This window comes from Neltuma alba, unplaced genomic scaffold, assembly GCF_004799145.2.
Source record: "Neltuma alba isolate B1F8T4 unplaced genomic scaffold, ASM479914v2 tig00012143_pilon, whole genome shotgun sequence".
Classification (NCBI taxonomy): Eukaryota; Viridiplantae; Streptophyta; class Magnoliopsida; order Fabales; family Fabaceae; genus Neltuma; species Neltuma alba.
In genome coordinates, this window is record NW_021636692.1 from 93,551 (window position 1) to 118,195 (window position 24,645).

The 24,645-nt window shown below is 37.6% G+C and overlaps 3 protein-coding genes across 3 annotated transcripts; 1 reads left to right on the forward strand and 2 right to left on the reverse strand.

Moving 5' to 3' along the window:
* Window positions 1-6,341: 6,341 nt before the first annotated feature.
* LOC114723487 (uncharacterized) lies at window positions 6,342-11,290 on the reverse strand. Its single transcript, XM_028909670.1, has 9 exons — window positions 11,013-11,290; window positions 9,859-10,152; window positions 9,275-9,483; window positions 8,780-9,130; window positions 8,243-8,443; window positions 8,050-8,120; window positions 7,334-7,473; window positions 6,618-6,996; window positions 6,342-6,576 (listed from the first exon to the last, which is right to left on the reverse strand). The coding sequence occupies exons 1-8, from the start codon at window positions 11,050-11,052 to the stop codon at window positions 6,659-6,661; spliced, it is 1,644 nt and encodes a 547-aa protein (XP_028765503.1). The 5' UTR covers window positions 11,053-11,290; the 3' UTR covers window positions 6,342-6,576; window positions 6,618-6,658.
* A 4,646-nt stretch (window positions 11,291-15,936) lies between these two features.
* LOC114723488 (1-aminocyclopropane-1-carboxylate oxidase homolog 1-like) lies at window positions 15,937-17,922 on the forward strand. The gene is made up of 3 exons (XM_028909671.1): window positions 15,937-16,663; window positions 16,744-17,065; window positions 17,677-17,922. The coding sequence occupies exons 1-3, from the start codon at window positions 16,134-16,136 to the stop codon at window positions 17,920-17,922; spliced, it is 1,098 nt and encodes a 365-aa protein (XP_028765504.1). The 5' UTR covers window positions 15,937-16,133.
* A 197-nt stretch (window positions 17,923-18,119) lies between these two features.
* On the reverse strand, window positions 18,120-24,006 carry LOC114723486 (transcription factor EMB1444). Its single transcript, XM_028909669.1, has 11 exons — window positions 22,961-24,006; window positions 22,012-22,182; window positions 21,761-21,845; window positions 21,633-21,674; window positions 21,139-21,198; window positions 20,935-21,054; window positions 19,601-20,740; window positions 19,387-19,494; window positions 18,856-18,996; window positions 18,544-18,669; window positions 18,120-18,436 (listed from the first exon to the last, which is right to left on the reverse strand). Exons 1-11 carry the CDS (start codon window positions 23,053-23,055, stop codon window positions 18,350-18,352), a joined length of 2,175 nt encoding a protein of 724 aa, XP_028765502.1. The 5' UTR covers window positions 23,056-24,006; the 3' UTR covers window positions 18,120-18,349.
* Window positions 24,007-24,645: the final 639 nt, after the last annotated feature.

The following is a 24,645-nucleotide window of genomic DNA, read 5'->3' on the forward strand; positions in this document are numbered from 1 at the left end:
AGTGATTTCGCAAGTCTATAAATACAACCGGACCCTGACTCCTTCACCCGTATCTTGCTCAACAGTGTGACAGACTCGGATCGTGCGGGTCTCAATCATCACACTGCCACATTATATATAGATTTTGCTGGATCAGGGTCGCGTACGTCAAACATCACCGCATATAACTAAGATGAAAAATCTATCCGCAAGGCAGAAAGTGTCCAGGAAACTTGATCTCATTAGAGCTTATAGGAACCATTACGGGGCTGTCCTGTTCGTGACACTTGATGAAATAGATCCGTAAGTACAAACTCACGTTTTTAACCTTGCATGGTCTTAAAATGAAAAACCATGCATCACCTCTCCGGAATGAGAGGAAAAACTTCTGGTAATCCATGCCCTTGTTTGCCACTCACTCGTTAGCGACAAGCTATAGCAAGAGTGCCCTAGGCAAATTTACCCCATTAATTAGTCCCTGCACCATTCATTATATATGTATCTTCGTTAAACATTAACCACGGATGGTGTAAATTAATAGTACTATTGCAAGAGGGACAGCATGAAAAGTTTCTAATTACATTATATTAACCCTCACTTTGGCAAGTATAATTAATTGAGAATTCCTCGCAGAACAGTGGCACACAGCCTTTTGCCTTTGCACAGCACTAAAAGGCTTAACCAAGCGTACGTGGAAGACAAGTCGCGCTGTCCGCTTATATGCTTTTAATTAGTGGCATGTAGCCAGCTCTGCTAGTTTCGTATGGACTAATAAGCGTTTAAATCTGAGTGTTTTCTTAATTCGACGGGGAAAGATGAGCATCTTCGTCCAGCTGACATCGAATTTGATGTGGATTTCATGGTCTTCCCATTCGAGAACACATGAATTCTAAATGACTGACCAACACACTTTAACTTATTCTTCTCTTTTCAGGTGTACGATCACATGACACTGAGTGGATCATCACCACAAATCTCATTCATTTAAATATTTATTTGATTCCTCTTTTCCAATGTTGTAAATTATTCATGATAATCCTTTGTCCATTAAGACGACAAACCAACATCCCCAAAACGAAGGAGTTAAAGAATATGATATTACGGCTGTTTTTTCCCCAATTAAACGCTATATATATGATTTAATATTTACGCTAGTGGGTGATAACTCGAATAATTATATAATCTCCCTCCAATCACTACTATAAAAAACTTTCTGCGTGTTCCAATATAACAAGTTTTGTTTAGAACATTAATTTTGCCCATTTAATACCCCTAATTAATTACATAAAATAGCTAGTTATTCAAATCAAAACTTAATAAAAAAAAAGGGACCTGATGATGAGATCAGATGCTGAATAAACCTCTTAGGAATCACCTAAATTTCACAGCAATATTATAAATACCATTGATAAATATATTTATGGTAATAAAAGTACGATATATATGTGGTGAAAAATATCAGCTTTACATTTACCAGTTGCTTAAACACTTTCAAGCTCACGGTAAATTTAGCATATATAGTATAGGCCGGCTAGTTAACGTTGTTTGATAACGAAAACTAGCGATGAATAATAAACTATATATCTGAAAGCATGAGAAGGTTCTCTGACCATACGTATATGTATGTCTTTAGCTGGTACATAATGTCCCACAGGTCACCACCAATATCATTTTGTGTAGAAGACGATTTAATTTGAGACCAACTCTGGTGCATGTTCTGCAAAATTTGTACGGGTGATGAAATATAGCGAATATATATATATTTATATATATATAAGGAATTGGTGTTGAGTTATTTTGTGGACTGGCATTAATAAACTGGAAAGGAGGCAAACGTATACACTTTACAGACGAAGATGCATTCCACTACCTCCAGCTGATTTTGTTTTGGCTGTGTCCAGAGAGGCACCCCACATTTCTTCTGCGGATGAGGCACTGTTTTTTGTTGCTATTATATATAGTCAACCCACTTTAATTATTGCCACCATTATCTCTGACAATTTCTTGTCTTTCATTTCTAGTTTTTGCTCCATGAAGTTGAACACCAGTTTTTGTCATTTCTACACACTTAATTACGTGTTTCTTTTTCCCTCTATATACCCGTCCCTCCATAGCCACAGTTTCTGCAATCTGACAAGTGGATTAGATGTGAATACATACATTGGACCATATTCTAAATTATTTATCGAGTGCAATTAATTTTTCACATCACGCTCAGTGTTTTTTTATTGTAAAAACTAGATGATTTATTGATGTTGATTCGTCGGGAAGATAGAGGGCGATGAACTAATAATATATTTACAGTTTAATCAAGCTTCTTAAGTTTGAGAAAGCACTAATGATTGAGGACTGTGCTGTTCTTAACTTTGTGCCTGTGCGGCTTCCGCCCCAGATCTTCTTTATTAATGTGACTCTACAATCTAACAATCAGAATTAGAATCTTCAAAATATAAAATAAAACCAAACCTTTGTGCGTTGGTCACTGTCACGGGAGAGGATTGGGCCCTATATATAAACCGCCATGTCATTCGTGCTGTGCCTAGATTCTAAAGTAAACTAAATCATGGAGTAATCGCAACACGATAAAACAAGGGTCAGCGTATAAGTTCTTGAGTATTTGAATCACGTAACACAGCCAATCCAAAATGACAATTATAAAGAAAACGCATAATTTGAAGTAGACTCATTCTATCTACTAGTAAAAAAAAAAAAAAAGTATTGCGGTTATGAACTCGAGAATTGAGATGTGTAAATAGAAACTGCCACCTGGGTACAAACTTTTATGCAGTTTTTTCATTTCTTCGTGGTCCACTACTATGTACATGACTTCTAAAGCATAACTATTATGATCATCTATATGCACATGTGGGTGTGTGGGTGTATACTGACTGAATGCGCAGATTTAAAACAAAATCAGCATTGGTCTTCGTACTGAACCTGCCTTAAGCAGGCCAGCTTATAAATTTATCCTCCTTAAACCCAAGTTTTCAGCCGTTTTGTTTAGAGAGAAATTGAATTATTTTATGATCATAATTAATCACAAGACTCGTGGACTTATTTTTTTAAAATGATTAAGATGCCTCGAAATATTTTTTTAGGTGCATACACCATTCTGAAGTATTTTATGATGCATCTAGTATCTTAAAATTATTTTTTAGATACATTCAGTATCTTGAAGTATTCTTTTTGCCTTGTTACTAGATACACCAAAAAATATTTTTGAATGCCGGGCGCACTGAAAAAATACTTTCGGATACTGAATGCATAAAAAAAATATTTGAAGGTGCTGGACATATTTAAAAAAGTATTTCATGATCTTGGATATATCACAAAATATTTTAAGATGCTAAATTCAAAAAAAATATTTTGGGGTGCTAGTGCTTCTTAACCTTTTTTTAAAATGCTCACATCGCATGCATTATATATAAAGACAAGGTGGTTCACACAGGCAGATAATTATAGGAAAGGACCGGTGGCCTGGAGGATTAGCTCCGTGCTGATTAGTAAATACGCAATGTGGAAGTGGATTTAGAAAGCCACTGATCTTTATTATAAGTTTTAAATAATTAATTTACAGGTAATAAATAATTAGTTAAAAATAATAAATAGGTTAAAAATATATTTTTGTTTTCAAATATGTCTTTGTAATAAATGACAAAAAAAAAGGAAAGAAAATGTGTGGAAAAATGTGATAAGAGAGATTATAACAAGAGAGAGAATAAATAATTAAGAGTAAAATTAGAAAAAATGTATTGAATGCTAAGATAAATATCAAATTGAAGTTTATAAAATGAACTATATTTTTTTTTTCAATTTGAAGGTTATAAATACGATTGGAAGAGGAAGTATTTTATATTAATAAGAAGCTAGGCATGGAAGAAGAAGCTGAGGTGGAGAGGAGCAGTGAATAGATAGTGATGTTTACAGCAAGCGCGGCTTGCAGTTTGCAGAGGGAGAGCGAGGAATGGACATTGGTCGGTCAAATGGTACGTAGAAGACAAAGATGGCGGGCAGACAGACAGCGCATCACAGACGTACGTGTGTTAAGACCGGTCAAACCGACACCGAGTGGGCCCGCTGCACGTGCATGCATGAATTATTGACGCTCCTGGCTTTTATTCTTAATTTATCCCCCCGTACTTAACTCCTCCGTTAAACCTATTTTTAATGTGAGGCGTATATAATGTAATTAACCAGATTTTTGAATTCTAATAATTACAGAAACCAAGACCATATCTCCAAAAAAAAAAAGTCCGCAACGATGAGACCTAATAATACCAACTACGTACAGAAAAAACAAGAAGTTGCTGAATGATTGAGAAACATAAGCTAAAAGCTTCATTTTCAAGTTTCAAAATTAATGATAATAAAAATGAATGATATAATTATAGCGGGATACTTGAGTATTTACTATTTAAAATTTGATCGCATGTAGTCTGAAGAGGAGGCAGTTGTTCAAAGCAGAACCATGAAATAAGGACTGGTTTCATCAATTTATTAGGTATGCGACATATTTAATTAAAAGCAAAGACATTTCTTAAACAAATTAATGTAAAATAATTCTCTCTTATTTAAAACCACTGTTTATGAATCACTATAAGTTGTTGGCATTTGGTTCTTATGTTATTCTATTTTCTCGACATTTTTCTCTATATTTTTTATTATTAAAGTATAGGTATTCTCCTGTATTTTTTTAATCTCATGCATTGTGCTCCATACTTCGTTACCAGTTGTAAACAACTGATCCAACATGGGAGCGTTGTGATATTTTATTGAGAGGCCAAACGCATTTTTTTAATTTGAATATTTCAAAACCTGCATGCTTATTTTGGGGGGGGGGGGGAGGTCATTTAGTAAAAGAGAACATGCGTGAAAAAAATGTCTAGTTATCTACAAATAAGAAACTGCAAAATTGAAGTGTATAAAAAATACCCCTTTGATCATTAACATAAGACCTATTTAACTAATTTGATTAGATTAAAAAAATTAGGTAAGTTAGTTAATTATAAAAAATATGATATGTTTTTCCTAAAACATCATAATCATCTTTCTTAATATTTTTTATCCCTCTTCTACTTGATTATGGTTGAGAAAATATTCATAAGGGTAGAAAAAATTAATAAATATGAAAAATAAGTCTTATATTTAAAATCAAGATCAATACAATAATTAAATCTTATATTAACAACTAGAGAATATTTAATAAAAGAGGGATAGGGATGGGTCGCCGCCAACCGAAGAAATTTTATGAGGCAGCAAATTCACAAAACCTAATGCCCCACCCATTTTGATGATTGTACTCATCTACTCTTCAGGCACTTGCGTTACCCTATCATTCATCAACAAAAAGCAGAGGAGCTGCCATGTTGATTATAACCAATCACCCACAGTATAAGAAACCGTATTGTTTACTGTAATATACAAGCTGTGAATTGAAAGCTTTGCTGCTGCAAATCAGCCCCGCAGAATGGAAGCTTTAATTTGTGTGCGCTACGAAGCTTTAGATGATGCTGCCAGCAGATACAGACGAAATTTCCATAGCGGTAAAATATAAAAATTGCCGATTAGATCACCAAATAGGTTAGTTCCCTGCCTTTACCCAATGACCTAGGCCGGTAATGATGCTCCAAATTCCATTGTTAATACTTAATTGCCCTAGCATAACAACAAAAACATTGCCCTCAAAAGCTTTCCTTCCCTTGCTCTTTAATACCCCAGCTCTTAGTGGATCCTCCCCCCTTTTAACTTGATCCATAGGTTCTCAATAATTTATTATCCTATTCCTATTCACCCAATTCTGTAGGATTCATCAACAGCACTGAAAAGAACATGGGCCTATTTCAAGAACGGTTGTCATTTAAAAAAAAATCCTCAGGGCCGCTCAATGACAATGCAACCTCGCATTGCTTTATTCTTCCATGATTTGGTGGAGACAGATAATAATTGTAAAAAACTGTGGTAATTGAAAAGTAATTATGATGGAGATAGGGATTAGAAAAAGTATAATGTGGCACCATAAAAGAAGATATTGCATGACGGGCTACTAAAAGACATATTACAGCTGTTTTAAAAGGCTCAGGTGAGATAGACCGTCCACTTAGACACCCCTGAACCACATGGTAGAAACTTTTCTTCAATCATTTGAATTAAAAACAATTGCCATTTTGTGCAGTCAGATCACTCCATGACAAACAAGCTCAGTTCAAATCATCATCATCATTCTAGCCAAGCAAGACAAGCAAAGGTGCATTGTGAACTGTGACCGCTCAAATATATCGACATGATGATTGGTGTATCACATCAGAGGCGAATCTCACCAAATAAAGGACCGCAAGCACACTAATAACGCGCCTGGAACACTATTTTCGTGCGTCTTATAGCTTACCATTTAGCCATTCTATACAAGCTATATTTCGTTGGTACATTCCATAGCTTTATAAATTGTCTACTGTACCGTGCCCCACAGGATATTAGTAGTTAAAGCAAAAGAATAGGTACAATTATCCATTATTCTTCCTTTTTGTTCACATGAATTAATGAACTTGCTATACTATGCAGTCCTTAACACCTGATCTGATTTCTAACTACATGACAGCAAAGCCAACATCTATATTTTCAAATTTTCGCAGCATCACAATAATAAATAAATAAAAGAATATTAATAAAAAGAAAAAGTTCGTTATCCGAAAATACCTTCCTCACCACACCAAGGCAAACCTTTAAGTACATCTCGTAAAGCATAATAATGGCTGTCGCATTTGTGGTCTGAGATCAAGTTGCTTGAAAGGATTATCCTCTGGAAATGCTCGCCAGGATGCCTCTTCAGTAGGGTGAAATATTGCTTTCCGCCTTCAGTTTGGGAGGCCGTGTTCCTTTTCAGACAGTAAACCATCCCGGGTATGAATAATTCCTCAGGTACCTTAGACTCGTCTCCCCGAGTTTTCATGGCAACAGAAGTCTCCTTCTGAATCACACGGGCTCCCGGAGCAACTGGCGACTCCTTGCCCTTGGAAGCATCTGTTTACACGCAATATAGCTTACATCAGAATATCTAATTCCATAAACAACCGCAAAAACAACTTTAGTGTACATTTTTTATAATTATTGGCAATTTAAACTCAGAATGATGTTTATATAATGTAACGACAAGAAAGACTGCAGACTACTGGCTTGCAGACTATTTGAAGTTCGACTTCGACTCAGGTTTGTGATGGCAATTCTTGAGGTTAGTCACCTAGGCTTGAGGCCCTTAGCTCAATTCGCAAGTGTTGAAGCAGAGCTGGGTACGTTTCAACTTCTAGATTACCACTCTGGGAAACTCTGAGCTAGCACAGAAAGGTCAATGGCAGCTTACCAGTTAAATTTTTGTTTCTCCTGAAATTTGCATAATCAACAAATTTGCGAGCCACATCTTGAACTGACAATACGACCTGCTTCGCATTTGTAACCAAATCTATGATGCTTTTCCAGTCTTCTTTTTCAATTACACTCATCCTATACAAGACAAAGCTTGAGTAAATCATTTGTTTGCTAGCCGTAAAATACTTCTGTAAAGTGCCAGGCTGCCTGCTACAAAAACAGAACAGTTTTTTTGGCTGCCAATAAATTATACCTCTTCCTTAACGTATGGGCTATTAGTAAATGGCCCCCTTGCAAGGAAATTAATGGACCGAGAACAATAAAATTGAAGAACAGTTACATAACGAACTGAATATGATGCATCAAAGCAAAAGGCGCCTCTTTAACAACTCCCTTCTTCAGCATAACAAAATATGATTATTAAAAATTATAGGAGACGAGGAAGAACCAAATAAACCAAAAAGCTTCGGGTCCAAGTTTGAAAGTGCTAAAGACTTTTGATATATTGACAGAGGCATCCCCCACCCTCTGTTTTTCTTCTCATGCAGGCACCGGCCAGTACTTGCACAAGGAAGATAGAAAAGCTGCTATTGATTTGTATTGTTCAAGCATTATAAGCTGCAATTAATTCCTTCGAGTTTTTAGCACCTTCTCTTGGACGAAATGGAGGGAGGTCTTGCTTGTTATAAGACTAAAGTAAATTTTCCTTACCAATCAGTTTCAAGAATTTCATTTCTCAGCCTTGTTAGGGAAGCTACACTTAACCTAGGTATAATGTCGTCCTGCATATAATCAAAAACCAAGTAGTTATATACCAATGGCCAGAGATGATAAAGACAAAAACTGGGAAAAGACTCTGGACTCATATTTGTGCGTATGCATGCGCCAATGAACAAATACCCACCTGCATGACTACTGTTGTTACATAGCTAGAGCAGCTTTCGGCAAGTTCTGCAGATACGCATGGTGGAGCACCAAATCCAACGGCAGATACAATATCAGGGCTAAAACCCAGCTCCTTAGATGATCTTCTGTGCATCATTATTGCTAATAAGGAAGCTATAGCACCTCCAAGAGAATGACCCACTAGTCTTAACCTAAATCCCTGTTAAAGAGTTGGTCACACTGACTAAATTAACAGGTAAACTACAAAAGGAGCTTCAAAATTCAAAAAGAGATAATTAAATGAATTACACTAATCTTCCTGATTTTTTTTATATATGTCTTATTATATACATAAACCTCCCCAGTAATGTAATTTCACTTGTTCAAGATGATGTGGAGAAGATTAATGTATACAAATGCAGGGAATACAGGCATAGGTTTTATAAATGTCAGCAGAGAAGGTCATTGCATAATATGAAACTGGACGAAGTGTTGGTTACACAAACTCAGGGAGATCAATATAATTTTTTCAATAAAAAATCAGGACAAATCCCACCTTATGTTTCTCCAAACATTGCCGTATGGTTCCAATTTCATGATAAAGAAACCAACGAGCAGATTCAGCAGTTCCAAAGTGGGTGGAATAGCCCTCAAAGGTGACTTCACCATCACTTGAGGAAACAACATCAGTGATAAGGTCAGAAACAGTTTGGGTGCCACGGATGCAAAAAATAACAAGTTTCTTACGGGTATCAACCCCTATATAATAGCCAGGCCTCATAACACTGGAACTTTTAACAAACTTCAAGACATTACTTTCTCGGAGCATGCTGTTCCTTGCAAGACCAGCAGCATTATCCCTATAAGCACCTTTAGCCAACTCAAGATAGTATACAAGATCTTGAACCTGAAATCCAACGAAATTTCCTAATAAGAATCAAGAGTGTGTCATGCCATAACGACTTGCAATGACAAGCCAAGAGTGCAAAATAAATAGATAACTATGCCAAATAGACATATTTGCTCTCTGAAATACAGTTTTAGAAATTACTATTGATTCTGATAAGATCTGGATGCCTTTGATATCTTCGAATATATTTCCAGAAGCTTGGTGAAGATATACAAGATATAAGCCAATCGTAAGGTCACTCAAACTCCAATCCTGGATTCCGACCTTGCTTCGTTGGATTCTTGTAATTATTTCCAAAAGGGATCGGTTGCTTGGTGGAGGATTCCTTCCATTTCTATAATTTTCATCTCCTGCATATCATTAAATGTAGGCTCGGGCTTCAGTGTATAATAAAACAGATTCTCACAGACTCGACCTTTGGTATCTTCTTTTGATGTTAATCATACTGCAACTTTCATATATTGTAGAAACTAAGCCCCTCGATATTATCCCACAGGTTCCAAGTGCAAGGGGCCCAAGAAAGAAAAGAATAGTTTACATGATGCATATGATCAGTTATGTTCAATTTTACCAATATAGTAAACTAAGTGATCTGTCAGTTAAAGATTGTTCGTATTCTGCAGATTAGAAGATTGACTCAGCATTCTATAAAAAGATACCAACAAGTAGTAACTATCTGTGTCGTACAATTTCATGAGATGAAACATGCTCTACAGTTAACAGACCTGATGGCAGAGCCCACCTACACAATTGCAGAGCTGGTTCAAGTGCCTTTGTGAGCCAAGCAAGCTCTAACTTCCACTCCCTATCAGCAGGATCTTCACCATCAGAGCTGTATTTGCTAACCCAGATATTGTTGTCTACCTTCTTCTCAAGAGAAGGTTCAGGTGTTTTGTCCATTTTTTTAAGTTCACCTCCAACCTTATCTGCTATTGACCTGTACAGTTGATTCCGCTTAACGATACCGTGCATATGTTTCCAATATGGTTCCTCTTTATTGAGAAGCGCTTTAGTACAAGCTGCAAAGTGAATTTAAAAAACGTGAATATCCAGAATCCAGATAGTATTTATTAGAAGGAGAACTGTGCGCAGATAAATCATTTATATGATGGAGACTTTAGAGCTGAGTCTAGCAACTAGTCCGCGGAATATTTGGACACAATCCAATAAGGCATTCAAAGGATGCTGGTTCCTTACGAGGCCTCTCAATAAGGTATATTAGAGGATTAAGCTCAAGACAAGATTGATCATTTTAACTGCGGCAAATTATGCAAAAATTGCACTCCCGATCCGGAAAATTCTGCTGTGAAATGTGAGAATTATCAGAGCAACCCACATTGCAGCAAAAATATATAGCAAGTCGGTCAGAGAGCAGGGTGTGTAAGAAGCCAAATGACCATAAATATTAATGCCAACATGATTAAAGCGATTCTTGCAGGGAAAAGCAGCTTTCTTTCCAAAGGGGATTCATGCTTTCTAATATCAGACATGAGGTGCTTTAATCTTGCGGAATTTATCATCCGAACAACATAACCATTAATCAGGGACTCATGTTCCCGGGGGGAAAAAATAAAAGTCGGAAAAAATCCTAGTAATAAATTTGGCACCCTGTTGAAAGTTTGATCAAATCGTTGGAATTCGGAAGAAATTCAGCACATTGCTTCCCGTTTACCGGTCATGAAGATTGCTGCTGTTAATTGCAGCATTATAAATCAAAGGAACCACAATAATAAAGCGGTGGTAATACACAAGACAAGTAGGAGAAAGAGGAATGGTGTTAAAGCAGATATCAAGGAGGAAAAAAAGAAAGTTGAATAAAAGAAGGAAGGTGTTGAAGAAGGGCCCGAGGGGCAAGGAGAAAAGAAGCAGATGAACTTACATATATTATGGAGTACTCGCTTCAAGTATCGGCAACTCATTTTCAAAGAGAGGCTTTGACAATATCGGGTGTTTGTGTGAAAGTATCAGCGGACTAAAGGTGACGGCCGGGACATGGGGCGTGGCGGGTGAGCAGATTATAAGTTGGACTCATTGAACCGCCATAGCGGCGTTATAGGATAGACAGAAGCAGTAACTACACGCAAATGAACCAAATAACTCAACATATGAACAATACAGCAAATAGCCAAATACCCAGCGTCGCTCACGCAGGACGAGGGCAGAAGAACAGCAAGATTACTCAAAATATTACAGCGATTGAGCGGAGAGGACGGCCTGCCCCTGTCCCTCAGAGATGCATCTTTTTTCACCAAAAAAAAAAAAATTTGCATAAATAAATTAGGGAAAATTCCAGAAAAAGCCCTTAGAATATACCAAATCCCAAATTGGACCCTTAAATTTCGAAAATAACAGAATGGGTCATTGACCCAATTTGTCATTTGTGAAATTCAGGCGAATTGACATTTTTGCCCCTGAGCAAAAGTGAGTAGTTATTCTCTAAACAAATCTAGGTAACGCTTATACTGTTCTAGTAATTACAAGATTCGTTGTAGTCAATAATAAGGTACCTGACAATAATAAGATACCTGACTATGAAAAAGTGAGTAGTTATTCTCTACACAAATCTAGGTAATGCTTACATTGTTCTAGTGATTACAGCATTAGTTGTAGTTAATAATAAGACACCTGACTATGAAAAAGTGAATAGTTATTCGCTATACGAATTTAGGTAACACCTAAACTCTTATAGTGATTCCTTGAATCATTGTAGTGAATGAATAAATGAGGACAAAATTGTCAATTCGCCTGAATTTCACAAATGACAGATTGGGTCAATGACCCATTCTTTCATTTTCGAAATTTAAGGACCCAATCTGGCATTTCCCATATTCCAAGGACCTTTTTTGGGATTTTCCCAATAAATTATTATTATTATTATTTCTAAATTTGTCATTTATATTTTTTGAAGTTATAACGTAGGAATGTCTTTGGGTTTTGAGTGTTATAAAAATACTATTTTGAATTTATTATTGGCTTTAAAAGAAGGCGGTGACGTGATATTTAAAATTAAGATAAATGAAAATTTTTACTATCAGTTTTCCTTAAAAAAATTAATTATTTATAAATAATGTAACCTTGAACCCTTTATGCATTTTATATTTTATGCTAATTAATGTTATTGATATCGATTATTTCTGATTTTTGATCAATTACCCATACAAGCCTGGCGCTGAGCTTGAAGGCTCCCCTTTTTTATTTGGGTTCAATTACAGCGTCTGTGACAACTGGTGCCTCCGGCCCAAAAAAATGTCACGTTATCATTTTGTGATCGGATTCTCTTCGTTGTTGTGGTGGACAATACCACTTTTCTTGGCCCATAATCATTATTGGTGTTTCCATTAGGCCCAATTTCTTCTGGGCCACAATATGTCGTTGGCTTTTTGTTCCCCCTCTTGCATGCGCCTTACGGTGAATTTTTTTGGGCCAGCTTTATGGTGATCAATCTTTCTTCTTTCACTCACTTGCAGTGATAATATTACCTCTGATCCTTTATATAAAGGTTTTTTTTTTAATTTTTATTTTGATTTTAAAGATAAAATCTTAATTTATTTTTTTTCATATTTATTTTTTTAAGGTACTCTTTTTAATAATAGTAATTCTAGCCAATACACTTAATTAACAAGAATATTTCAGGAACAACAATATCTGTTTATTACAAATAACCAACTTAACTAGTTTTTTTAAACTATTCAAGTTAGTCAACTAACTCTTATATTAAGAATTGGAAGTAGTATATATATAACACATATATAATCCCCTTCTGGTTTGAATTTATTTCCTGGGCCCTGCCCTCTTTTGTACCAAAAATGAAAAATATATGTCTATAATATATAATTAAACATGATTTTTCATATATGATTCAAAATTCAAAGGATGAGTTGTATTATCAAGTGGCACCACTGACCATACATTTTATTATACTGATCTTATGGGAATTGATAGATTTTCCAATTTTAAAACACAGTTGACGTTCTGGCGATTGGACGCAGCTATGGTAATTACCAGAAAATTCGACGTCCAAAAATATACAAAGTAAATTGACTTTTATTTTTGCTGATATGATGATATTTTTACAATGTAACTATTTTTTTTTTGTTTTGGGGTAGAATCACAACACTTATTTTTTAATTCATAGTCATGCCATCATTATATTCGTTCGTACAATCATAACACGTGTATTATATAAACAAAATTATTCCACTGCCTGGGAAAAGGAAATGAGAACAACGAGGTGTGAGGATTAGGAATATAAACCGTGGCCCATAAATACATTAATATAACGTAAGTTTTGCTTTGACGTGAATTCGATTCGAGCTGGTGCTGGGAAAGATATCAATGATTAAGCAAGATCGGATCATATCCTTGGATTTTTTTAGTCATCATGAAATGGACGTAAATATAATAACACTAATTTTCATGATTCATACATTATATTGGTGGTACCCAAACATTTGATTCGTTGTATTTTTTAAGCCCTTTGCAACGTAGAAGCCTGATCAATGATTTGGTATGCATCAAGCGCAAAAGGAAACGACAAGTGGCAAGTATTGTATTGGCAGGAATCATGGTAGGGTCGCTTTTCGCGAAAGCGTCTTTTCTCTCGTAGAGTTTCCCTCGTGCGAGCGTCAAATCTCTCCGATAGCGAGAGCCGCCTCACCCTCCGGCAACAGCCGAGGACATAGGTTGTGATCTATGAAGGTTCATTGGCAGCAACCGTTTGTAGTGCAAAAAGTCTGGGGATCAGAGAACTCGATAGAATAATCCTAGAAGACATTGGTGGTATCGATATGTATGTACTGTTGAAAGATTACTTCTTGATTCGTAGAAAAACCCAACAGATAATTGGACCATTTGGCTGGAGGCTATGAAGCGACAAAACTTCCAGGTTATGTTGTGTTTATCATTTTCAATGGGAGTAACCCTAATAATGATGCTTAAAGAGCACCTGGCATGAATGTGGAAGAAGAAGACAAACATGAATTGGTGGCACATGTGACATTAATAATAACGGGAGGATCTAGAGGATACCAATGGACAAGCAACTGAAAACGATTGATAAAGAACTCACATTTAAGCAGACCCAACATTATGATGATTGGGCGCAGAATCCTTTTTATATGCACTAAAATTTATTAACACACACATGCACATATTAGTGGTGTTGGACCCCCCCGGGGGGCTCCGTCCTCTCTCTGTTCATATGGCCCCCATCCATGATTGATACTGCAATGTCGTTCTCACCGGAAAAAGCAAATATAGAATATGTAACTGATCATGATTCAAAAGGGTTTACCATATACTACCTCCGGTCCTAATTATAAGAGCTAATTAACTAATTTGAGGAAATTAAGAAAAAAAGTTAAGTTAGCTATTTGTAATAAATAGGTGTTGTCTTTCCTAAAATATCCTTGTTAATCAAGTGTATTGGCTAGAACTACCATTGTTAAAAGGACTATCTTGAAAAAAAAAACATAAATATTAGAGACAAAGTAGATTAGGGTCTTATATTTAGGACCAAAATAAAAGTTAAACGAAGTCTTATATTAAGGACTGAGGGTAGTATTATGTCCAAAACCCTCACTTATGCGTCCCACTTGAATTAATTACGTTACGTTGTCGCTTTTACTCCACACCACGTTCCAACCTCTATCTTATCTCCTCTGCTGCAACCAACAACTCTATCACAACATGGTGTCCCTTCATATTCACATCGTAACTTTCGTTTCTTTTTCTTATTTACTTCCTCTTTCTAAGTCTCGCTGCAGCAAATTAATGTGTTAACACATTAGAATCTGGCTACCTGCAAATCTGAATGTCTTCCTCTCACGAGCCCTTGCCGATAAGCTGATAGTGACAGAGCTAATCATTCAACACTATATTAACAACAGCTTCCAGGGTCTCGTCTGGCAATTCACTTTTGGCTTCGGATGCACAGGAATATAGAACCAAATTATATACACTGATGGCTAAGGTATTCTAAAAAGATTTTAGCTTACACTCAGCAGTCAAAATCTCTGCGGCATTTGCACTCGTAGTACGTAATTGGACAACACCCAGTAGTGAATGAAACATATATGCATGCCCAATGCGATGACGTGGGACGGTTATTATATATATAACTCAAGAGGTAAGTATATAGTGACTCGATACGTATTAGCGTGTAATCAAAGCTTAATTGAGGTAGCACATCTTTAACACGACAAACTGAACTGTAAAGACGGTCGTGACTTTTTTTATTTTTTTGTGGTAAATAAGACGATCGTGACTTTGATATTTAAGAAACAAGCGACACCGACATTCCTGCCCCACATGATTTTGAGCTTTCGATCGCCATCACTCCACTTTTCATGCCCGCCGTTTCATTACTACTGTGAAAGCCCCTACTTTTAAAACAGTAAAAGCGAGTTTGGGTGTCTTCATTTTGTTGGACTTGCACCTTAATATTATATCGGATCCCTTCATTAATTTTCTGACTAAAATATACCCACCGAAGGTCCTTCTCCAGTTTTTAAACACTTGGGTCATAAATGAACCCAAGTCAAAAACTCAAATGGCATTGCCTGCTTTAAGCCGCCAACATGCGCAATCACAATAATTTCATAACCACAACTGTTAAAAGTTCCTTGTGGTACGAGCGAAACCAGATTATTGTTGACCACGAAAAAAAATTACTGCACTCAGGCAAAAATCTAACAAAAGCATATCTCAAGATAATATTTTTTTTTTTTTGGGTGTAGAGATGCTTGGCTCATTAAATTACATTAAATTAGCGTCGAAAGATCGTCTCTTCAAGAGACAGGCCAAAAGTGGGTATCTCACCATGCTGGCCTGTCTTTGCAACTTTAACTGCGTTCATATCAAGATTTAGGGGCATCTGTCCTGCCATTTGTATTTTTCTCCATTCAAAGTTTGGCATCTTGTACCGTTCATTGAATGGCCTCCTACGTCTCAAATTGAAGCAAGGCCTTCTTCTCACTTATCTCAACCTGGTTTTAACATCATGGAAGTCATGCCCATGGAAGAAGACGGCGCTGCCTATTACAGAGCTAAGGAAGTGAAGGAATTTGAAGAGACCAGAGCTGGGGTTAAGGGCCTCGTGGACTCTGGAATTGAAAAGCTTCCTAGGTTCCTCATTCATCCACCGGAGTCCCTCGCAAACTCTTCCGTTGCTGATGCTGCCACTACTTGCTTCCGTGTGCCGGTGATAGATTTCCAAGGGTGTGAAAGCTCTCGCCGGACAGAGGTTATCAAGGAAATTCGTGAAGCGTCAGAAACGTGGGGCTTCTTCCAGATGGTGAATCATGGAGTCCCAGTTCCTCTTATGGACAACATGCTTAAAGCAATCAGAGAATTTCACGAACAAGAAAGGGAGGTGAAGAAGGAATGGTATTCCCGAGACAGCAAGACACGAGTAAGGTACTTCTGCAACGGAGACCTCTTCGTCTCCAAAGCCGCAAATTGGAGGGACACCTTACTCTTCGACTTCCAGGACGGTCCCCTGAACTCCGAAACCTTCCCACAAATATGCAGGTATTTAATAGCTTGTTTCATACTTTCATATGAGCCTTAGACAAGAGTTAAACGCAGATGTTTCATCATATATATTGCAGAGAAACGGTGAGCGAGTACATTGAGCATATGAGGAAACTGAGAGAGAGAGTATCGGAACTACTGTCAGAGGCACTGGGGCTAAGGGCGGATTGGCTGGGGAGCTTAGGATGCATGAAAAGGGAATCATTGGTGTGTCACTATTACCCGCCTTGTCCCCAGCCACATCTCACATTTGGCACCACCAAGCACTCGGATCCATCGTCCCTTACATTGCTTCTGCAAGATAACGTAGGTGGCCTCCAGGTTCTTCATCGAGACCAGTGGGTTGACATAAACCCCGTGCCCGGAGCACTGGTGGCCAACATCGGAGATCTCATGCAGGTACATCGGTTTTTTTTCCCCCCCGGTGAAAACGACAATTTCTTTTATTCATGATTCCCTGATACTCTTCTATCAAAGTGATAAGATTATTTATTCTTTGAATCTTACAAAACGCAGTCATCACAAACTCCAATATGAATTGATTAAAACCATAAACTAACCGGGCATTCTGAATCAATATGGGAGAATCGTAACTGTTCTTCAGTTGCAACGTGTTAAAAGTAAGATCAAAGATTTGACATGACCTTTTTTTTTTTCCTCCGACGGATTTGACATGACTATTGTTGTATGATTATTAAATTATTGGATATTATTCCATATATAAATTTTTAAAAAATACATATGAGTAGTATCTTAAAAAGAGAGTCGCTATCTGATATCAAGAAGGGAATGGAACATAAAAATAAAGATCTCGTAATAGCATATAATTAAAATTTTCATTTGTGTATTACTCTCTTGTTATTGAGCTTTTTCAAGGATTATATTTTCTATTGAAATTTCATAGTAATTTTTCCCTTTCAAAACTTCATAACTAATGAGTATGTTTATTATTAATATATATTAAGATTTTGAAAGCTTACACGTATGTGGTTTTGTCTAATGCTGCTTAGCTGATCACCAATGACAAGTTCAAGAGCGTGGAGCATAGGGTACTGGCTGGACAAGTGGGCCCCAGGGTATCGGCTGCCTGTCTGTTATATCCAAGGGAGAAATGTAGAGCATATGGACCCCTGGAGGAATTTACGTCCACCATTGACCCGCCTCTCTACAGGGAAACTACCATCAGCGAGTACCTCGCTTACTACAGATCAAAAGGCCTCGACGGCAGCAAGACCCTCCCTCATTTTAGACTATGAGGAGGAATAATGAGCTGCCACTTAACTACTTTGTCACCTTTTAATATACTCTCCATCTCTTCTTTATTCACAATCTGATGCCTTGCATTTTAACTTTTTCTTTCCGGCCAACATGCCTTAGACTCATATTAACGCTAGTTTTAAGATGCCTCAACGCATTGGTACATTTCTAATGTCAAACTCTTGAGCAAATATCATCGTCGCAATCCCACCAGCACCCAAGAAAAAAAGTTGCCATCTTTGCCTCACTATAAAGGCTCAATATTTTACATCTTGATAAGGTTTGTTTTTTCTTCTTTCTTTACCCTACCCCATCGTGCATACCCACGCAGCTTTTTTATCTTCTGGGTCACGGAGGGGGGAGGAGCAGAAGATTTCCGACGTCATTACCAAGCGCGCCAAGAAGTTTTCAAGAACCAACCAGTTATTATGCGTGCACTGTACTCTTGGACTGCAGTATTTGAACAAGCGGCCACAATATATCCAACCTGTGCACATTTCTGTTGTTTTGGCCCTGTGACAAATCACTTCTCCTTATCAACCACTTGAAAATAAGCAAATGATTACAATTGTGAGCAGTTGCCCCGAAGAAAAAAAATCATCACCATATTCTGATCCTACCTCAACCACAAAACATATCCATGTCTTCTCACTTTGAGCTTCTGTTGCACCTTTCAAAATTGTCAGGCCCAAGCTCCTTATGGCTTCTGCTATCTCCAGAAAATAGCTGCACTCCTCACAAAGCATCTGCAGCATAAGCATAATTAAGAATATGAATAACATGCTCAGCAGCTGATGATGGCTAGGCATACAGTACACTATCTCCAACTCCTTGGTTTCTCAACAGAGCAGCTTCTTCCATGACACCGAGCAATTAAATTTCAAATCAATCATTAACAATAACTCGAAATTGCAACTCAAACTCAAACATACCTCGACAAGCACATGTCCATTCTTACTAAGATTCTCCACTAATATTGAATGAACTTTCAGATGACCTCCTACTTCCATTGCCCAGCTCGAACCCTGTTCATAGCTAGAGCATCCAGGAACAGCTGATTCCAAGTGATGCGACTGCAAAATAGTTTCCCTTATGGAGTTCAGAGATGGGAATACAGCATGTGGATACATTCTCGTTTTTAATTCGATTCTTTGGATGGCGGGGAGCAAATCAACATGGAGCTTCTGATGGGTAATCATCACTCAAAAAACTTGCCATAGCAATTAAATAAAGCCATAAAATCTAATCTTGCTATCTACACTAGTAGTTACGTAAAGGCATGAAATGTTGGTGAAAACTTTAAGATGGACAAACAGACTGAAACCAATTCATTTGTAGTTTAACGATAGCCTTCAAATATCACTTCCAAATTGATGGAAAATGGTTTGTAGTAAGTTAATTTCTACCTAGCACGTGGGCCAAAAGACAAACTATTGGAAATTTGGAATTACTAGAAACAGTACCTTTGCCTTTGAACCAGTAAATTTATTTAGCTTGTCAGCATGTTTAGTAATGCTCTGCAGAAAGAGCATGTGCTTTATTGTGCGCTCCAGTAGTGAATCAATACTGCACTGTTGAAGTTGCCACAATTTATTCAGCCACATTAAAGGAACCAAAACAGTATAAAGTCAAAATTAATCTAAACAAATTTGGGAAATGTACATTAAAGGCAACTACCTTTGCTCCATTTGGCACCAATTCTCTCAACTCCTTTATACGATCTTGGATCAGTTGTCTGTCCCTTGGCCTAGGCCTACCACTTTCTCCAGGCCTAGCCCTCTTCTTGCTCTTACCAGGCTCAGAAGATCTTTCAAACCGTTCACTACATGAACTAGGACACGACGATGAAGTCAAAGAGTGGAATATGTCCTCTCTTACAAGAGAAGACTCTATTGAATAGCCTTCTGAATTAATGGCTGGGGCACTGTGCATGGAAGCTTCAGGATTTCTTTCAGATATCATTGCAGCCTGCATTAATGCAGAGTATGATAGTTCATTGTTAATGTCATTATCACTATGACAAGCATTGACTACTATTGCCTCCAAAAGATGCTCCGGACAAGATTCATGAGTCAGCCGGCTACAGCTAATCTCATCTGGTATCTCCATCATTGTAAGATCTTCATTCACCTGTCCTTCAGAATCAAAATATCCACTTCTCACAAAAGCTGGCCCAAGGGCTTCGTGTAGCTCACAGCCAGCAGGGAAATTCAACAGTGTATTTGAGGTACTCATGTAAGAAGGTGCAGTCTGGAACTCTGAACTTTCTGCATCTTTTTGGGAGCTTGCATCTGAAGATCTGCGAAGAGGCAATGCCTCTTTCTGGCTAATATTTACATAACACAACTTATCACCTTCGTAAACAACATCATGAAAGTCTGAAGGCAAGCAGGCCAAATCAGCTCCAATTGTTTCAGATGGACCTACAGAACCACTGAAGTTATTGTCCATAACTGAATTGTGTGGCACTGACGTAACATTTCTTTCCGATTCCACCCTGACATCTTTGGAGCCACTGCTTCCCTCTTCAAACTTCTCATTTAGAGGTCTCTTATCTAAAAATTTTTTATGCTCGACATTCATCATATTAGATACTGACTTGAGCAAAACCAAACTTTCATCACTGCAAAACTCAGGCCCTCCATATTTGGTCACATCAACAGCCATTTTCTGATAAACAGAAGGAGGTGTAAGGTTCTTCGCAGAGCATGGAAAGGGCATTAAAATGTCCAGTTTTTCACCCCGTGTGGTTTCCTTTGTATCAAGCAAGCAAGCAGGTCCAATTTTTGAAGACAATTTTGTTGTTGGTGCATCTGGCTGAAAAACCAAGAAATACAATATACGATGATAATTTTCAAAATATGTAGGTCAAATGATAATTATGTCATTGCATTGCTTGCCACATGGGTGTATAAACATGCACAACCACATGCACATGGTATCCCCTACAGACCAGAAGCAAAGTGAAAAATGCCTGGACATATAGGGGAGATGTGGGAGCAGAAAATTACCAGAGGAGGAGAATTCTTCACACATGATTTTATGTGATTGGGAACGTGGCCTATCAAGGAATCTTGATTGGTCAAAAAAATGTTTCTGATATGAGTTACAACTCTCATATCTTCAATTACCTGTCATCAAGGACGACAGAGGTAAAGCAAGCTATTAATTATCAATTAAATATTTTAACTAAAAATAGACTAGAATCATCTTACTTTATTTAAGGAGCCAAGCTGAAGAACTCCATGTGGGGTAATAGCCACAACAACAATTGTCTACAAGGCAAAACAGGGCTTTATTAATGAAATATCATCATGCAGATCAAATACTAAAGCAATGAAGCCAGGAAATAAACCTCCATAAGAATCATTAGTTTTCCAACACTAAGTGCACCGGAAGTCTCATCAAAATCTCCACAGATTTGCAATATCAAACTATTAACTAATGCCTAAGGATGCAGCCAAGTATGGCTCTGATCTGGTTAAAAATAACAATGAGCCACAGAGCCAGAGAACTATAATAGCTTCACTAAGCATTAGGTACTAAGCATATTAAGCACAATTTTTAAAATATTGTCAAAGTTTACGATCCTTAGTAATGTAATTCTAATTTAAAGGCAAATGTAAAGAATTCTCTCTTTCAGTACCCATTAATTTTATTAATTCAAAACCCATTAAACTTTAATAAAAGAAAAAGGAAGATTACTTACCCTAATTCCAGCATAAAACTGAGATTGCCATCCATCGGCGAACTAAAATAAAAAAAACCAAAGGAGAAGAAATGAGAATGATTGGAAAGTTGTGGACAAAGTACCAAATACCAATTAGGGCGCCTTACCTCAAAGGACGAACCAGAACTCGTAGCATGATCATCTACATAGATCCACTGATGCTTCCCAGTGAGAGCTACCTGTCCAACAATACTGTAAAGGAAAGGATCAATACAATAGGTAGATCGATTTTCTTTTCTCTTTCTTTTTTTTTGGACTGAAGGTAGATCGAATTTAACTCGGTTACAAAATATGGGATACATAATAGATAAAATTAATCTAAAGTAACACCACATTTTGTTAAATTAATTGGCCATACCCTTCCCCTATCGAATATACTTGATATGACATCTTTGAGACCACCAAGTCAAGAGGATCGTGAGGAAAATTCCCACTGTGAAACTGTTCCATGGTCTTCTGGTAGCACTCATTACCTAAAGAATCATAATGATCAGGGTTGTCATAGTAACCGTCCTCCCATGTTAGGATCCTGTGAGTAAATTCCACAACCAGAAAATAATTTAACGGAACGCTATGGTATTTAACTTTCCTACTCTGGTACTATATAACCAACAAATCAACTGACAAAATTTTGCATGAAAGACTGGATCATTACACAGGTGACTGTTATATAGCATATGCACTGCTTAAAAGATGCCAATAAAAAATGCAATCCTTGGCCCAGAAAGAGAACGCACAACAATGGAAAGCAACATAGGGAACCCTGATAAAACACAAGGACATTAGTATCCATCAAAGAGTTACTTCTAACTTCATAGTTTTCGTTGAATGGAAGTAGAAGGAACTCGAGGGCAAACACTATTTCCATATTAATCTCGATACTCAGTGTCCCCTTATATATTAATAAGCATTATATACGTTAATCATCCAGGAATCATGTTAACGAACAGATAAAACCGACGCACATAAATTACCAACTTGTAGGACAAAACAAAAAAGGACAAACATTTTCTTTGTAAAATCATTCATACAATTAACAGTTGATAAATTACCGTGGGCTCTGAGTATTAGGAAAAATCCAGCAAATATAACCAATCCTATTAAATTGTCCCGCACTTAAAATGGCCAAGTAAAATTCCCAACCAAAAAATGCAAAGCAACGTGAAACTTAAACTCCTTTTATTACGCATTGTCAGCATCCGAAATATTAAGAGATATGAATCAAAAGCAGACGCAATAGATGAGCTGGCAATGGCACCCAAAAAAAAAAAACGATGGATGAGCTAGCAAGGGAAAAGTTGACGTACATCCGATCCCCATGTTTGAGTCTCCAAAAGACGGCGTACTTCCAATCAGTATTTAAACAGAGACTTCTGAGTAATTGACGTATGTTCGTAGCCATCTTCTCAGAATTTTGACGACCCGAAGAAGCCCCGAAGAAAGGGTTATTGATTAACTAACTCTGCGAAAAAAGAAAACAACAAAGGCCCTCCAACTCCCGATAATCCCCTTGCTCTAGCTTCCCCTATAAGATCCTCTTCCAGCCTGCTTCCTCCGCAACCCAGCTCGCCGTTTTAATGGCGGTCCAACTGTTGGCCGTAGCAGACGATCCGTACCCATTACTCCCACAACAAGCACGAAGTCCAGTATCCTCAGGCTCCGAAATTTACTTGTGAAGGATTTACAATCTCGAGAGGAGAACAACAACCGCCACCTTACTGAAAATGACAACTACAGCACAGTGCTTAAGCACACAAATCTTGCAATTGCTCATGGAATGTTCCCGGAAACTCCGCAATTTTTTGAAGGCGGATTTGAAAGAAAACACCAACCGAGATTGTAACGGAAAATGAGTGTTGAAGACTCTAGCTTATATCGGACGACATGGAGGCGAGACAGAGCGCGGAAACTGAGAGTACATAATGAATTCCTCAGGTGGGATGGGAAAAAACTGAACGCAGCCGAAGAGAAAAAGGAAAAGGACTGCAAATTACGAGCTTTAGAGCGAACAAAGAGAATTGAGGTACGTATTAGTGGGAGAAAAGAATGAACGGCTTTTACACAGCTTGCTTTTTCAGAGAGAAGCAAGCCCCAAGCTTTCCAAATGCTGCTCTACCTCACTTTCTTCCGGCCGTGCAAAGGGTAGAAGAGAAGAGAGCACTATTATATATAACAAGTTATACATGCGCACTGTGTTACGCGCGGGGTGGTGTTTCAAGCACCAATACTTGCACAGGCTTCTTCCCCCGCCAATCACACTCTACCGTTCAACACACCCACACCGCGCATTTTGGCAAATTTCATCCGTTTGAGCTTTTCCCTTTGATTCTCTCTCACTCCTAACTTGACTGGGATAAAAGGGTGGGCAAAAGCCCAAGCACTAAAGTTAATGAAGTATTCGAGACCAAGCTGAGCTTCTATTTAACGCTAAGAACAACTTCCATGAGCCCAAGACCAGAAGGCGAGAAAGTTAGATAATCCGACGGGGTTATGAGTGCACTTTACAGGTGGGGTTATTTTATGGCCAACAACATCATGCTTCATGGAGCAAATGCTTCTTATCATTCCGTCAATTTTCTAACTTTCTTGTTTGTTTTATGAAATTGCAATGAACTTAACCCTCCTACTGTCCTTTTCAGCAATGATCTTATCGCTTTTTGAGTTGGGCCGCCTCCACCCTCGATTTTTCTTTACTGCCCCGCTGAAGTTTTACCTTAAGAATAATATGTGAATTTTTTATGAGTTCTCGTTTGGCTGCTAGCTACTAATTCATGTTCATTGAATAGTAGCGATGCCCTGTGCATGATATATAATTGACAGGACATCGATTCATTTATACAGGAAGCATTTAATGTGTTCCGTTAATTAAGCTACCTCTGTGTGTGTTTTCAAGACATGTAAAAACGTGTATAAGGGCATGACAGTATATTACCTCGGTCATTAAATTTGTTTCTTACCATGATCGGTCCTTCAAAATCTACATCCGTTGGTA

Bases quoted from the DNA above. Each gene is read 5' to 3' on its own strand.
- LOC114723487 (XM_028909670.1), bottom strand. From the start codon at position 11,052: ATGAGTTGCCGATACTTGAAGCGAGTACTCCATAATATAT. The intron at 7,474-8,049 runs GTAAGGAAAATT...TGTCTTGTATAG, and splicing joins GAAATTCTTGAAACTGATTG to GATGAGTGTAATTGAAAAAG. The intron at 6,997-7,333 runs GTAAGCTGCCAT...GCGTGTAAACAG, and splicing joins GAGAAACAAAAATTTAACTG to ATGCTTCCAAGGGCAAGGAG.
- LOC114723488 (XM_028909671.1), top strand. From the start codon at position 16,134: ATGGAAGTCATGCCCATGGAAGAAGACGGCGCTGCCTATTACAGAGCT. The intron at 16,664-16,743 runs GTATTTAATAGC...TATATATTGCAG, and splicing joins ACCTTCCCACAAATATGCAG to AGAAACGGTGAGCGAGTACA. The intron at 17,066-17,676 runs GTACATCGGTTT...AATGCTGCTTAG, and splicing joins ACATCGGAGATCTCATGCAG to CTGATCACCAATGACAAGTT.
- LOC114723486 (XM_028909669.1), bottom strand. From the start codon at position 23,055: ATGGCTACGAACATACGTCAATTACTCAGAAGTCTCTGTTTAAATACT. The intron at 21,675-21,760 runs GTAAGGCGCCCT...TTTTTATTTTAG, and splicing joins GTTCTGGTTCGTCCTTTGAG to TTCGCCGATGGATGGCAATC. The intron at 21,055-21,138 runs GTAAGATGATTC...CCTTGATGACAG, and splicing joins AGCTTGGCTCCTTAAATAAA to GTAATTGAAGATATGAGAGT.